The sequence below is a fragment of the Falco naumanni genome, chromosome 12 (assembly GCF_017639655.2).
Source record: "Falco naumanni isolate bFalNau1 chromosome 12, bFalNau1.pat, whole genome shotgun sequence".
Taxonomy (NCBI): domain Eukaryota; kingdom Metazoa; phylum Chordata; class Aves; order Falconiformes; family Falconidae; genus Falco; species Falco naumanni.
This window is the reverse complement of record NC_054065.1, coordinates 30132069-30147790: the sequence shown is the minus strand read 5'-3', so window position 1 is coordinate 30147790 and position 15722 is coordinate 30132069. Positions and strand designations below refer to the sequence as shown.

The following is a 15722-nucleotide window of genomic DNA, read 5'->3' as shown; positions in this document are numbered from 1 at the left end:
TCACGCCGCTGGCGGCCCCCACGCAGCCGCCCCACTCCCCACACCCGCCGCCCCGACTCTTATATAGTGCTCCGCCACCCCACCCCCGCGCCGTGCCGCGCGCCCGCCCCTCCCCACCCCGCGCCCCATAGAAGCGGCTCGGGGATTGGCCAAGCCGCCGCCGGTCGTTTGTGTGGGAGGCGGTGATTGGCGGAGCGCGGCCGCCAGCAGTTGCCTCCTTGCGAATGTGTGTCTCTGGCAGTGTCAATGGCTCCTCCTGCCACGGAGCAGCGACGGGCTTGAGACGGGCAGGACCGCGGGGCTCCTTTAAGAGAGGGATTTTCGGGGGGGGGCCGGGGAGGGGGGCCGCGGCGCGAACGTCCCCCACAGCCAGCGCTCGGGAGAGCCAGCGGCCGGCGGCTCCTCTGCCTCTCGAGCGAGCCGGCGAGGAGGCGGCAGCGGCGGCGGGACCCGCGCCTGGAGACCCCCCCCCCCCCCCGCCTTCCCTGCTGCCCGCTGCTGCGAGGCGGCCGCCCCGGGGCTCCCTCCTTCCCTCCCCCTCCCCGACGAGGCACCGGTTGCCGGAGGATTCCCCCCCTCCCCTCCCGCCACCCACACGAGTCGGCAAATGAACTCGGTCCGAGCCGCCAACAGGAGACCCAGGCGAGTGTCCAGGCCGCGCCCGGTGCAGCAGCAGCAGGAGAGGAACAACGCCGCCGCCGCCGCCGGGGATCGGGGTAAGCCAGGCGCCGCCGCGCCGAGCGGGGGCCTGCGCGGGGCTCAGCGGCGGCCCAGGGCCGCGCCGCGCCCGGCCGGGCACCGGCAGGAAAAGCCCAGGCTGCTTCACCCTTGGCTCCCGCTCAGGCCGCGCTTTGTTTGGCTTGGGCTCTGCCCCGACTCGGGGCCGCCGGGCCCTGCCGCCGAGCGGGGGAGAGGCGGGGGCTCGGCCCCTTCCCCGGCCGCGCTCCCGTGCCCGCTGGGGAGGGGGCAACCGATCGCCGCCGGCCCCTCGGGACGGAGCGGGTTCGACGCCACCCCGAGCCCCCCGCCCCGTCCCCGGGGGCTGTGGGGAGGCGAGCCGCCTTCGCCCGGGAGAGCCGGTCCCTCCCCGCGGGGAGCGGCGGGCTGGGCCCCCTGGGCCGGCGGAGGGAGAGGTGACGCGCAGGGGAGCGGGGACTGCGGGGAGGCGGCGGCAGCGGGAGGGGGGTCGGTGCCGGCCAACTTGCGCCGACACCTTCCCCGCCGCCGCTGAGCGAAATGGTGCTCGGGGGCGGCGGCCCGGGTCTGGCCGAGCCTCCGCGGCCCGCCGCGCCGCGCAGTGTTTGCTGCGCAGTTCGGCGCCCAGGCTTCGGTTACAGCGCCCGGCGGGGGGGCGCGGGCCGCGGCCGATCGGCCATTTATTTACCTCAGCCACACCGCCCCCCTTCCCCCCCCCGCCCGCCCCCGCCGCGGCAGCCGGCGGTCCCGAGCCGGCCGGAACGGAACGGGGGCTCCGGCCCCCCGCGCCTCAGCCCTGCCCGGCGGGTCCGCCCGCGCCGGTGGGGCCGGGGCCTAGCGTAAAAATAGTGATAATTTGGAGCTAATGGGGGGAAGCACCATTGTCTGAGGGGATGAGGAAGCGGCGAGGTGGGATTCCTCCCCTAATGGAGCCCGGAGCGGGGTCGCTAGTGCTGGGGTACGGGGGGAGGGGGGGGCTCAGCCCTGGCACTGTCGCCCCGGTGATGGCTCCTGGGGGTGCGAGTGTGCGTGTGCTCCCTGTGTGCAGTGCTGGGGGGGGGGGGGGGGGGGAGGTTTTTTTTTTTTTTTTTTTTTGAAGGCGAGATGGGGGTGGGATTGGAGGAGACATTTTGCATGTCTTATCTGGTGGATTGGATTTTAATTTTTTATGCATTGGCTGTCACAACTCTGGCATGATAAAGGAGACTGATCTGTGGTGCAGTTTTAGATGTACAAATGTCTTTTTAAAATAAAAAAAGCGCCTTCATTGTCATCTGAATGTCTTTTGTTTGAGTATCTAGGATATCGCGTCGGGAACAAGGTATTTTAACTACAGAGATGCATCGTGATAAATATTTCAGTGCGTTTTACGCAATCAAAACATTTTAAGCAAATGAAGTAAAGAAAATTTAATCTGAGGAAGTATTTTTAATTCTCCATTCCTCCCCCCTTCCCCTCCTCCCCTTCCTTCCCCCGCCCCCCCTCGCACACATTGGTCAGAGCAAAGAATGTTACCCAGACCAGATTGCTGTGTATATAACCAGAGGATGTGATGTCTTATGCCCAATTATGGGTCTTGTGTAAACCTTCCAAAATCTTCAGTAATTATATAATTAAAATGACTTCTCGGGTATACTGACATTTAAAAAAACCAACACAACCAAACACCTGAAAAACAACAAAAAGAACTTCCTCCTCTCAATGATATGCACTGAGGATTTTCATCATCGATGGTCCATATGCAGAATATAGAATTTTTTCTACCCCACAGTTTACTTTTTCGTTTAAACAGATAAAAGTAGGATTTCTAAAAGGCATCCGGAAAGGTGTGCTTATGGATTAAATGCTGTGATTATCCAGTTTTGCACTAGACTGCCTGACTCGAACTGTTCATATGTTATTAATTTGCTAAAGATACAGGCAGAAACTTTTTCTGTTAAAATATGAGGCTGCAATTTATTTGTATTACTCTGATGTTTTGTGGAATTCTGCAGTCACCTAATTTTAATTTTTTTTACATTGTTCATTGCTGTTTGCCATTCAGTGGTGATAAAATTATAACAAAATCAAGTTCCACAGTTTTCTGAAATTACTGTTCCATATCGATCACTGCTGGCTTTTTCTTTGCATTTTTGAAGGTCAGTTGCATTAGGTCTGGCTTGCCCAAAAACCTATCCACAGTATTAGGGTCTTCTGTTATTGCTGTTACATCTACGTTTGGGGTGTCTAGTGCAGCTCCTGTTCCTATCTCAGAACTTACAAAGTCTGATCCACTGTATCTGGAAGTTTTCCATTTATAATGGCAATTTTACCTGTGACTTTGATCATGTTGTACAGGGCTGTTACTGTAAAGGATGATGAATAATGCTGCTAAATTATAAGCCAATACAGTAGGGTTAGATTATACCACACAAGTCAGTGGTGACTTTTTTCACCTTTATTCCCAGGCAATGTAGGTCATCTTAAAAAAGGCTCTACAAAAGAATCAGTATAAGTTATTAGGAAAGGGTTTATATTAACCTCAGATTTAAATTTGTGGGTTTTTTAAAAATTATTAGATAATGTGAGTACAGCTGTGATTAAAATTATTCTTTATTATTAATTTCTTCTCATATTACAGCACAGCACTTTATAAGTACAAATATCATGGAGCAGAGTTGATAATGTAGCATGTAGTTAATCTTTGGAACTTCTTGTTTCATATCATTAGATTGCTTAGTAAAACATGTACCAGGTCTTGAGCTTTATTTATTATTTAATGCTGCATAAGTAGACAGTGTTTTGCAACTGTGTAACAGCTGTTACATTTTCACCACTGGGTAATAATCGAGTTATGACTCCTGTTGTTAATAAATAGATCACTAGGACAGAAATGGTTTTATGAAAGTCCTTCATCAAAAGTTCCTTGTAAGGGCTTAAAAATCGTAAGAGCACTGTGTTTTATACTGTGAAGCAATTCTTATTTTGATGGTTTTTATATATGTAGTGTGAATAGATCTAATAAATGCTTAACCATGCTATCTATATTATACATTGATACACAGTGACTGTATACCTGTATTCTGACTGTTGGGGAAGGGAGATCATAAATGATCACGGATAAAAAATTTTTCTTCCCCAAACTCACTGTTGTACAGCCAAGATAAGATGTCATCAGGATATACTTCCCAAGATGTTTTGCCTTATGTTCTGCTGTTCCTGCCTGCCTCCATCTATATTAGCCACTCTGGCTACACTGTGCTACTGTTTCACCTCCCTCCTGATCTCTCCTCAGTCACCAGTGGGGTTGCCAGTGGTTTATTCTGTGGTTTTGGAATTCTGCACAGAAGATGCAGAAATAGAATGGTCTTTTCATTTTCTTTAGGACAATGGTCTACCCAAAAGGAAATCTGGACTGGGTGATGTCTGTGTTTAAATATTCCTGTGTTTGCTTATAGTGCCTGTTTGTTTTTTTTTTTTTCCCCTTGAGCATATAGGTTTAGCTACAGTTTTAGGAAGAAGACAGTTAAACAGTTATTTACAACAACAAAAAAAATCTTGTCCAGAATGCAGCTAAAACTGCCAATCTCAGAGCTATGACATGATTTTTTTTTTTATTGTTTCTGTTCTTTTCAGAATAATAACTACATTAGTGCATATGTGCTCCTTTATAACATAGCACATTACTGGATATGGTACTAATGAGGTTCTGAGCTTTATGTCCAGTGTTAGGTGCTTTTAGGATTGGATCCTGTATACTGTTAAGTACCAAATGTGTAGCACCGTGGCAGCTGCGTCTGCCACAATCCTGTGTGTTCCTTTTAGGTGGTAGCAGTGTCCATGTGACAAGGCAGTGAGCTGGCTCTGGAGCTGCCTGCGCCAAATGCTAACTGCTGCTTGTTTTTTGGCCGTTTTTGGGGGGTTTTTTTGTTTTGGTTTTTTTTTTATTCCCCAGGTTGATTTTTGGCACAAGTGCTGGTACAAGGGAAGGGATAACACTGAGTGCCTGTGGGTGTGGTGGAGCTGTCGCAGCTCCGATTTAGGTTGGGTTGAGCTGGGTCAATACTTCTGGAGTTGGGGCATATTTAATATATACAGCCTGTAAACCTACCTTTCAACTTTGCTTCCCCTCCTTCCCCCCAATCTATTTTCCAAAGAAAACAAGACTTCTACACCCATACAGTCTGTCTGTCTCTCACTCTGCAACTTCTGAACTTGTTAGCTCATTTTAACCAGATTTGACAAAGGAGTGTGAAGTTCTTAAGTTTTGTGGAAATGATTGGCTGGGTAGAGGAAGAAGACAATGAGGGAAAGACATTTATAACTTACCCTCTCTACCCGTGCCAAGAAGCAGCAACCAGCTGGCCTGTCGGCACACAAGGTAATTGAATTAGTCATTTGTCTGTATAGGGGACATGAGGGCTTGAGGTACTGGGAAAAAGAGTAGGTTAGGCTGTGTAAGATGCAAACATGTAGCAACTAAGCTCCAGAAGATAGCTTGCTCACAAAGCTTGAATTTTGTAATGCTGAGATAAATATCTCAGGAAAGTTAAGGAGTCTTTATTTGGCCCTGTTAGAAGTGCATGTGTGTAAGCATATGCGTGACTATATTTTTGATATTATTTTTTTTAATATATCTACCAAAAGGCTTATGGTGGTGTGTGCTGGGCTGTGATTAAATGACTCTTACTCCGAAGCAAATGCCCAGACTTGCATCAAAATAACTAAATTGGTTTCAGTTTTTTGTAGGATCATCTCTTATGGCAAGAAGTCAAGAAGTCAGGCATCAGTCGCTCCAGGTGGAAAGAAATCTAATTCAGACTTTTCCATATTCCTTGAAAGAAAGTCCTAGACTGGGAAAAGATATATTTACGTATGGATATGTAATCCATGTTTCTGCAATGAAAAGTTACCAAAGTCTACCTTACAGATAAAATTTTTGAATCTATAAACTTGGTACTTAAAGTACAACTTCTGTTTTCCAAAGCCAGATTCTGCATCATGAGTACAAAAGAGTGTCTGCATACCCCTGTTGTCCTTCAGGTAGGACAAGTACCTAAGTTTATGCTAAAGCTTTCTATGTGGAAAGATGGAAATCAAGTGGTTTTGTTCTTGCTATACACAGTAATGTTCATTGCCCATGATTTTTGTCATATTTTTGTCATTCATAAGACTATTAACATCTGTTAGTTTCCCAGAAATAGGAAATCTTTTTCAGTTTAGTTTCTGTGTTACAAAAACTCAGCCCAACAGTTTAAGAGGGAACATTTGATACCTTTCTGCTTTGGGGGAAGGTAATGCTCTGTGCCCCTCTCCTGCTCTGGTGCTTCCTGGGAGAATCACAGCTATGGAGTAGACCAAAGCTGTCCAATGTATCAGGCTTTTACTGCAGGTGTGCTGGGCACTAAGCGCACTGGATATGGAGGATTTAATGTATATGCATACAATTGGAGCACTGTGAATGCTTTGTCAGCCCAGCAGCTGCCTGGGAACGTCAGGCTTGCAGCTTGCTTTACCACGGCAGTTTCCTCACCAGCGTGGTAAATCTGGTGTGCCTAGCAAGTGCTGAATTTGCAGTGCTTGTGCAGAGTGGCTGCTGCCTGCATGTGTTTATCTGACACATTAAGCACACTTACTCTGCACATGCACAGTGGTATCACAGGGGAGGCCAGGTGCTAACCAGAGGGAGGACTAGTGGTTTTGCCCACTCTCTGGTCGGGGTCATTTCTGTAAAGGGAGTGAGTATGCACCAGGTGTATGGTAATATGGGTCACCTGTGGCAGCACTTGAAAAGTTCCTCTTACAGCTTGTGGCTGTAAGTTGTGTGGTCTGTTGAGAAGATGAGGTAGTGTGTTTCTCTAAGATTTCTAAACTGGGCTGATTACATCTATATAGTCTTATGTATTATAAGAGACAATGCAGAAAAAGTAAATCAGAACTGTGCAATGCATGGATGATAAAAGCAAAGGAGAGAGGAAAGCATAACTGAACTAACAGGAGTTGGGAAAATGGAAGGTTTTTTTCAGTTGACTTTGCCATTAGCTAATCTTCTCATGTTTTCTGGTTGTTAAGTGCTTCTGTTTCTTGTTTATGTGGTGTTTCTCTGTTCAGCACTTGAATAGGAGGGGAAGCATACTTGGTGATTTCTGTTGTTCATGGTACTAAACGGTAGTATCTGAATATAGCTGAGGATTTTAGCCCGAGTCCTTCAGTTCATGATTAAATGAGCAGGGAGTGGAGGGGAGAAATGCACTAAACCATGCAGTGAGTTACAGAATCTGCTTTTGTAATATATTGGTACTTTTAAAAAAGACTTAAATTCTTGTAAAAGAGGAGAGTGGGATCTAGGTGTAGATTCTAAAGTAGAGACAACACTCTAGAGGAATCCTCTATCGTTTAAATTGTGCTTCCTATTAGAAAGTTTAGTGAACTTTTTTGAGCTGATTAAAATCTCTGAATCTGGAATACTTCTTAAAAGCTGACTTTCATAGCAGTTATGGTAGTTCTTGATAGCTGAGTTTTGCTGCTTACTGCCTGTTCTTAAAATGTTGTTGCCCATCCATGCATAGAAGCTGGGAGGACACTGACAGGCAACAAATAAACAGTTGTAAAATGTACAGTTCTTTCAGCAGGTGTTTAGGGACTATCTCTTATGCTCTCCTCTGAGATACTTCATTTAGTTGCATTTTGACAAGATAACTAAGTAATTTCAGAGCCTGTTTGGCTAGAGGAAAGGGGGTTGTCCCATTATTCCTGCTTCTGGCCCTGTGTTCTGATCCTCTGCTTTGTGTCAGCACTTGCAGCTCCCTGAACCACATCACCCCAGAAATTATGCCTCCAAAACACCCTGAACAGTTATCCGCTGGTTTAGCGCTTCAAACTATCTTAACTGCAGAATTTAGTGAGTGAGTAAAGAAAAGTGGTCGTCATGTACGCAGTTAGGAGTGGGGGGGGGAGGGAAGCGGGACTGCCCCTCGTCCTCACAGCGAACCGTCAGCTCGGTTTATCCGTCATGGGAGACGGGAGCCTTGCACGGTGACTGGCAATGGTCCTGTCCCTTTGAGAGGAGCTGTCGAAATGCTGCTGTGGCTCTGTTCTATGATTCGTGCTGTGATACGTACAATGAAACCTACTGTTCGTTGTAACAGAAACCTGCAGTTTCCACTCCATTGCCAGGTTTGTCAGGTCCCTCCTGATGTCTTAAATGTGAGTTCAGGCACTGCTTTGTTCTGGGAGCTCAAACTGCGGCATAGTTGTTTTCTGCCTAGAAACATCGTTGCTGAGGCTCCTGGGTTTGTTTCTGTTAAGCAGCTATGTTTTATTGATTCTACTGTGTTTATTCTGCAAAACTGTATAGAGATACCATTCCAATACATACCGGACATTACTGGTATTCTGATATCAAAGCAATAGTAGTGTTTATCTTCTTGCGCAACTGTTTTTGTGTTCCAAAAAACTGATTCAGCTGTATAGCTCTACCATTTGAGTGCCAGTCTAATGTTGATAGAGTGTATAAAGTTTTTCTTCGGTTTTTCTGTCCTGCTTGACTTTATTGAGCTTGGTAGGTATTTGGGTTAAGGTGGGTTGGTTGGTTGATGATGACTTTTGCAACTATTAGTGAAAACTGAATTTGAAAATTGTCTAAACCTCTTATCAGATAGTGCTCCTGGGCTGGGAAAATACTGGGGGTGAACAGTAAGAGTACATGTGGGTTATTCTAGCTGGAAGCCACTGGAAGGATTGTCCTCCTTACGTTCCAGAGAACTCTTTAGTTCCTAGCTCCCAGAGAAACAAGCGTTCCTGGGAATGAGGTTGGGAAGCAAAAGGCTGGGTTTTGTTCTACTATGAATTGCCATTAAAAGGCAAAATCAACAACCATACTTGGAATCATTACACTTGCTTTAAATAACCCCTGTTCAGACCAGCAGGAGAGCTGAATTTGCAGTCTCATGGTCATCATGCTATGTGCCTGCTTCTATACCAAAGGACTGGTTAGCATGACTAGGTCATGTTACTATTTCCTTTCGGTAATCCCAATTTGTAGTATTTGGAAACAGCCTGTTTACCTTAAGGGCTCCGATCCGTGGGTTGTCTTCTGTTGCTTGCTTTCAGCTTACACATCTAGAAGCAAAGGTTCAAGGGTTTAGCCTTTTGGTTTCTAAATAGAGGTGAGTTCTAGCTCTCCAGCCAGTCTGAATTTCAAGCTACCTTTGTATTTGGACAGGTTATTGTAGGATGACAGGTTACCATATGTCAGCTGATCTGTGGTATCTGATTCACAGTAATTGTTCATGTGTATGCTCTTAGCCTGTGGCAAATGGAAGGTAATTTGAGTTAGCTTGACCCTCTTTCATTACGCTTTTTCAAGGCACTCCCTTCTCCACATGGATTGTTAGACCTGCTGGAGTGCCTTGGCTAAAACAATAAGGCAGTTTCTGTCCCCGAGCTAGTTTGGGTGTATCTGTACAAGAGTAAGATGAGGACTTCACCACAGTTTCCTGTATTGTTGCTGTTTTGAGACCATACCTTGCTGAAGGAGTGAATACTATGAAGATGCTGCCCTGAAAAATCAGTCAGATGTTATAATTACCAGGTGCGTTATTCTTTAGCAAAACTTGTGAAAGCTTTATTAGTGCATTGTAAGACACCACAAATAAGTAATTTATTTCACAGTATCTTGGTATACTTCTTTCTTGTTTTTAAAGAAGTAGGTTTTACTTCGGGTTCTTTCAGAAGGTGCTTGGTAACTGAAATAATTCTAGCACTGCAATAATGCTTTTGGATGTTCTGATTCAAAGGCCACTGAAATCCTGGCTAGCTGAAAGATTCCCATTGACCACAAATGGCACTTAAATTTGATCTGAAATGACGTGAAAGGTAGAACGGTTGTCTTCTTAGGGCTTAGTTCTTAATTGAAATTTTATTTTGCAACAGTAAATACATTGCTATCCTGTCTGGTTCATCATTGAAAATCTAAAATGTTACTTCAGTGCATACAGGAAAGTACATTTTGGTAGTCAGGTACTGCCATGCTGGCTTGCTGCCTTACTGAATTTCTAAGACTCCCAAAGAGAAACTCAAAACTGCGTTTTGACCCTACCTTCTTTCCCCTTCTCCCACAGGTGACTGCACTACTGATCCTGTGTGTATATGACAAATAAATAAAAGCTTCTTGCCCGTGTTTCGTTCTTATGTGGCCAATGAGAGGGTTTTTTTAGGAGGTATTGGGTGAAACTTACAGTTCCCAGGCTTCTTGTGCTTGGGAAAGTGAGTGGAAAAGTGTGACCTTTTTTTTTTTTTTTTTTTTTTTTTTTTTTTTTTTTTTGGAATTCAGTCTTGTGAAGACATAGGCCTTGCTGCAGACTTGCTGTAGTCCTCTGAGAAATAAATAGTTGTGAAAGTTTGTCAACATACATTTAGAGAAGACTTTTTGCTGCCAGAAGCATAGGGAAAAAATGTAAAATTTTAATAATTTTTCTAATCGCTGAGGAGAAAATGGATGCTTTTCAGCAAAATAAGCCTTTCCTGACTATTGGGAAAGCAAGAGACCAGAAAGATGACCCAAATGCTGTTTGGTCATCAACTTAAGTTGTGTATAGTAGCTGTTCAAATTGATGTTTGCTATTTCCTTAAGCTGTTGCTGTCTTGAAGGAGGAAGGGCAGCAACTTTGTTTAGATGGCTGTTACATTAGTCTTTGGTAAGATGTGACATGGCCTTTCTCTGAAGGAAGGTGGTAGGATCTGTGTCCATCTTTTTTGGCAGAAGGGTTCACCTTCTTCAACAGTCATTCATGATCAGTTATTAAAAATAAACCAGAATTTACTCTGGAACTTCACTTGCTCTGTTTTGACTTGTATTGACTGCAGCTGCCCAAGTCAAGGTCATGGATAGGGACAGGAGGTAGCTGAGCACCATCCGTTATGACCTTGGAAGTTGCGAGACTGAAGGTCTAGGGTGGCTGCAGCTTATGAAAATGAGTAGTGGGGTTTCTGTCACAGAACCATTTTATTCGTATCCATTTGGAGCTTCTGCAAAGCCCATATAGTAACTGAGCCTCTGAGGCATATGCTTAAGATTGTTGTCGAGAGAACCTCCTTCACCATGAGCTGTGCAGTCATTTGGCTAGCTAAGCACTAGCAGGAGGGCAGGAGATAAATGCTTTGGGCTGCTGTTGCTATCTGGATGATTAGAATAAGAATGGGTGTGATTGTGATAATAGGTAATATCTGAATGACTTCAGGTGGCCTTTGGTAATGAGTTCAGACCTTTCATATCTTGTCAAATTTCTTAGCGGCAGCTGCTCATTGATCAGCAGTTTGTGATCAATAACCTGCTGACACACTTGACTGTATCAGTATGGATGCTTGCCTTTGTCAAGTTTTACCTTAATTTAAAAGGTTTAAGTAACTGAAAAAGGCATACCAGAGTAGGTTCAGTGGGTGTCTAATGAAGCTCTGTTCTGGAGTTGCCATAGTATACGTCAACGTGCTGTTGGATTTCCCATTTTGTCCAAGTAACGTTTGAACATCTGAGCTTGTTAACATTGCGTTAACAGGAAATCATGCTTATGCCAGCTCTGGCTCATCTAAACCTATTTTTTAAATGCCAGAGAAGAGGTGAAATTATTCTGATTTTCAGTTATAGACAAAATAGCTTTAATATGTAATTTTAAAGGGAAATAATACATTGGCCAGGCTAAAGATGAAATCTTTATCTTTTAGGGGCTTCTTGCTTTAGTATAGCTATGAACTATAGTTTCTGTAAATGGGCTGAAAACACAAAGTGAGTGTAAAGGAAGTGTTAATTTATTTGTAAAAATGTGGAGGGAAAATAATGGAAGATGAATTTTAAACAAAATTCTATTTGAAATTTTCAATATTTATACTTTGTGATAGTCCAGTTTAAGATCAGTTTTCACTTTTGCACCATGATTTTTTTCAGCCTGTGTTTTCAAGAAACTGAAGATTTGAGAGTGCATTCTGCTGTGCGTTGCTCCTATGCTGATTAATACAGTGGAAGTTAAAAATAGGTAGCGTGTGGAAAAATCATGATTTTTAACTTCTGTATTTGAAAGGCCTGCCAAGCAATACCTGCCATCTACTGATGCTGTAAGAGTGGATTCATTACCATGTTCTTGGGTAAATCCCAACAGACTGACTGTGTAGTTTTTCATTTATTTCAGTCATCTTGATAACCAGAACCACAAAGAGCACTATGAGCTGTCAGCGCTGGTTTTTTTTGTGTGTGTGTAAGATTTAGAAATATTATACAATGATGCAAAATCAAGAACGGTAGCTGAAACACTGAGCATGCTGAAATCTGAGTTGAACACAGTGATTTTCAGGCTGGATATACTTTGGGTGCCACCCCAGTGTTTCTTCCTGAGCAGCAAGGTTGGACATCCAGCATTCCTCTGCCTGCCGCTGCTAACAGATAGCCTGCTGAAGCAGTACTGTAATGGCCGGAGATGGCAGAAATTTTCAACTGTTTCTGTCACTTGAGTGGTGGAAATAATTACCACTTCCATAATGAGCAAGTTATAAATAGTAAGAAAAGCTGAATAAGTCGTCTGTTTCAGTATCTTCGTGATGTTTTCATTTAGATGTAGTCACTAAAATTGTTTATATACTGTGTTAAACATTCACCATGATATATTTTTTTTAATGTTTGTAGGGTCCTGTTAGCAGGCAGGTTATATGTTTTAGTAATATAAATGCTGTGTGTCTGTTAAGCAGTTCCTCCAGCTACCATGAGCCTGGGTGTTCTTTTGTAAGATTTCTGGAATAAATATTTTCTCTCTTCCCAACAAATTCTTCTAGTACTGCAGAAGTGGCCAAATATATTACAGAAAATGAATTTTAATTCCTCTAGTTTGTGAAATCAAAATATAGTTTGAGAAAGGGGCAAACAGGGATAGATAAGAATAGCAAGATTTGAGAGCTTGGTGTCCACAAATCCTGCTTGTGTTGGTTTTGTAGACTAGTTAAAAAAATAAAAATCAAATCAACCTGCTCCTTTTGTGTTAATACAGATAAGCAATATATTTCCTCCCAAGTCATGCCTCCTCTCCCTTGCCCCAATCAGATATTTTTCACATATGTGGAACAAGATTCTTAAGTATCCCTTTCTCCAAACCTAACTGGCAAAGTATCCCTACCTAGATAAAATTCCTGTTAGTGAAAGTCTCTGTAAAAGACTTAATGATCTTGGGGATTTAAATTAAATAAGAAATTACTTTTTCTAGTGACTTTTCTTTTAAGAATAGGCTCATATGTATGTGTGCATATGTAATTTTTTTTCTTTAAAGTGAGAGGACTAATTTGGTGGTTCTTTGTTTCCTCTTTAGTAATTCTAGTAACAGTAATGCAGTGGGTGGAGTGAGGGTAAGGAGCAGTTTCTAGTCCAGTAGGTTCCTGACTTGCTGATTTCTTTACAGAAATCCTTATTTTTGTATATGAAAGAGTTTACTTAGGGAAAAAGCTGCTCAAGCATTCAGTGGTGTAAAAAGATACTAATCAGTGGCACTCAGTTCTAATCTTTCCCTTCTGCCTGAAGGTCTTATGTTGGGGTTGCAGTAAATGTGGGGAAATGTCTTTTATCCCACCGTTTTTTAACGGTGATTCTGGTGATGGCCTGGAGTACTTTCAGGTACTGGTGAAGGGTCCCCTTTGTTTTACTGATTTGGATGTTTGTCTTGCAGTACTCTTGTGTCTTGTAAGCTTTCACTCCTGCCTGTAGCTGTCCTCATTGCACACCTGGGATGTAGCAAAGTACCATCATTCTGACTTCAGCAGTGGGAAATGAAAGCGTAAAGAAATGACATAACTTGCCCAGAGTCACCAGGGAGGTCTGTAAGCACAGTTTCACCGTTGGTTTAAGCAGTGTAATTGCAGATGGACACCAGAAGGGATGTTCTTGGTGGGGCTTTGCTGCTTCCTCTGTAGGTTTTGGTGACAGTGCACCTGTATAATAACAGAATGTTGCGTGAGGGAGGTGGTGGGAAAAGGTCTGTGCTCTCCTTCCTGGCAGTGTTCTACTCCTAAATTGGTTTATCATGAAACCACATCTGCGGCAAGGCACAGAATTGAACACGATGCTCTTGGGTTCCGGGGGTTGGTAGTCTACTTCTGAACCATACAGTCTCTCTTGATACAATACCTGTCTTCCTTCTGGACCTTATTTCAGTGCTCAGCTTCTCCCAGGGTAAAAACAGATACTTGAACTGGGAGTTGTTTCTCTCAGTTGTCATTTGTCCTGTGTTCCCAGCTGATCCCTCTTCAAGACAAAGATCACTGAACAGCTCAAAATAAGGTTGCGGTGGTGCTTTAATCTTTCAGGGCAGCATATTAAGGTAAACGGGAATTGCAGTTGGCCAGCTTAATTATGCTAGGCTGAAAACTGGAGCTGCTCTTGAATTGCCACGTGAGCTGTATGGCCATCTGTCATTGGGGCAACAACTTGTATTCTAAGGGGCAGCTGGCAGGGTTGAGGCTTGCTTCAGCTGGCAGATTTTTTTTTAATTTGCCACTGCGTGTCAGTCAGAGCTCTTATTTGTGGGTAAGGAAGAGAGTAGGGGTTGCCTTAATTGTTTGTGCAATTAACTTAAAAAATCCCAAGAGGAACAGTGGGCATTTCTGTGAGAATAAATTAAGTTTGTATAACCTGCATTCTGTGTTCCTATAGCCTTTTTCTTGCGGTTTGGAGATCCAATATGTGACAGTTGTGTAGCCATAGGTGTGCCTGTGGGTGTGTTGAACCATAGATAGGGCACAAGAAAATGGTACCTTCTTGCTAAAATGCAGTGTTACATTGTAAAAGCACAAATACTGAAGGAAATATATTTCAGAGACAGCCTACAGAAAGAATCCTGTGGAAGATTCAAACATTTATATTTTGTAGTAGTTCTTTAGAAACTGTATCTTAGAGGCTCCTGAGTAAGGATGCGGTAACCCTTAATGGTACTGATCATATGGACACATTGCTGTGAGCAGAGAGAGAGAAAAAACACTTATAACATCGTTTTATCTGAGGGAGACTATGTGGGTTTATGAAAGGTGACTGCTGAGAAAATAAGTAGTGGGAGAGTACACTGCAGTTGGCAGTCAAACAATATATAGCTTTTAATTTTAAATGCTGTGAATATTTTTATCAGAAACTGGGGTGCTGATCCCTTTGGTTTTGGCTGATTGGATTTTTTGGTCTTGTTTTTTCAAGACCCGGAAGAAGTTCATGGTTTACTGAATTTGGGAAGTCTCCGGGAGCCCAGGATAGCATTTTACATTTGGCTCTTGCATAAGTCTAACTGTTACTACTTCTTCATCCCATGCAGCCACCTGATACGCTGAGGGTAGAGGGCAGGAAACAGCATAACTTTAATAATGGATTCTTCAGTCAGTCTGGACTGGTACAGGTAATACTCTGCTCTAACTTAAACCGGCTGCTGGCTGCTCTAAAAGGACCTTTATAAAGGTGATGGTAGCTGGCATCCATGTGCTCTGTCCACTTCTTCCAGTTTTCTAGCATGCCCAGTAGACCAGAGACCATTAAAGGGAATATGTGCATCATGCATTTACTGACTTTGTACTGGTAGAGACACTGGTTTGGTCTCAGAATCTGTCTCAGGGCTCGTTGTGCCTTTCCAGTGTTTAGAAATAATTGGTAGGGCCACCAGGCTGTTATGGTTTGAGTCTTATGAACATGCAATAGGGCATGTCTGAAGCATCCCCTCATTGTTACGTGTGGCTCAGAGAAGAGTCTGGAATTAAAATTTTCTGTAGAGCTGTCCTACTAAATTATGACATTTGCTAGGTGAAAGCAAATTTTTGATGGGAAACTTTTTTTTTGCTCTCAGATGTGGTGGAAGTCTTTAATTGCTTCAGATTTCCAGGAAATTATATTTAGCTCTCCGTACATTTCAGTCTGAAAGACATGGTTGATTTGGGGTGTGGGGGAAGACTAGGAATGAAAAGTTACAGTTTTAAGTACCGGAAGGGGCAATGGCAAACTATTATTCTCGTTTATACTGGAGAACGAAGTTCAGTGGCAC

General features: G+C 43.8%; 1 protein-coding gene across 2 annotated transcripts in view; it reads left to right on the top strand.

Annotated features, from left to right (window-relative positions):
• The first annotated feature begins 246 nt into the window (after window positions 1–246).
• FBXO11 (F-box protein 11) overlaps window positions 247–15722 on the top strand; it is a 79251-nt gene continuing 63775 nt past the window's right edge. For both annotated transcript variants that reach the window (XM_040612398.1, XM_040612397.1), the window contains exon 1: window positions 247–716. In XM_040612398.1, coding sequence (XP_040468332.1) covers window positions 608–716 — 109 coding nt within the window. In that variant the 5' untranslated portion in view covers window positions 247–607. The remainder of the gene's footprint in view (window positions 717–15722) is intronic.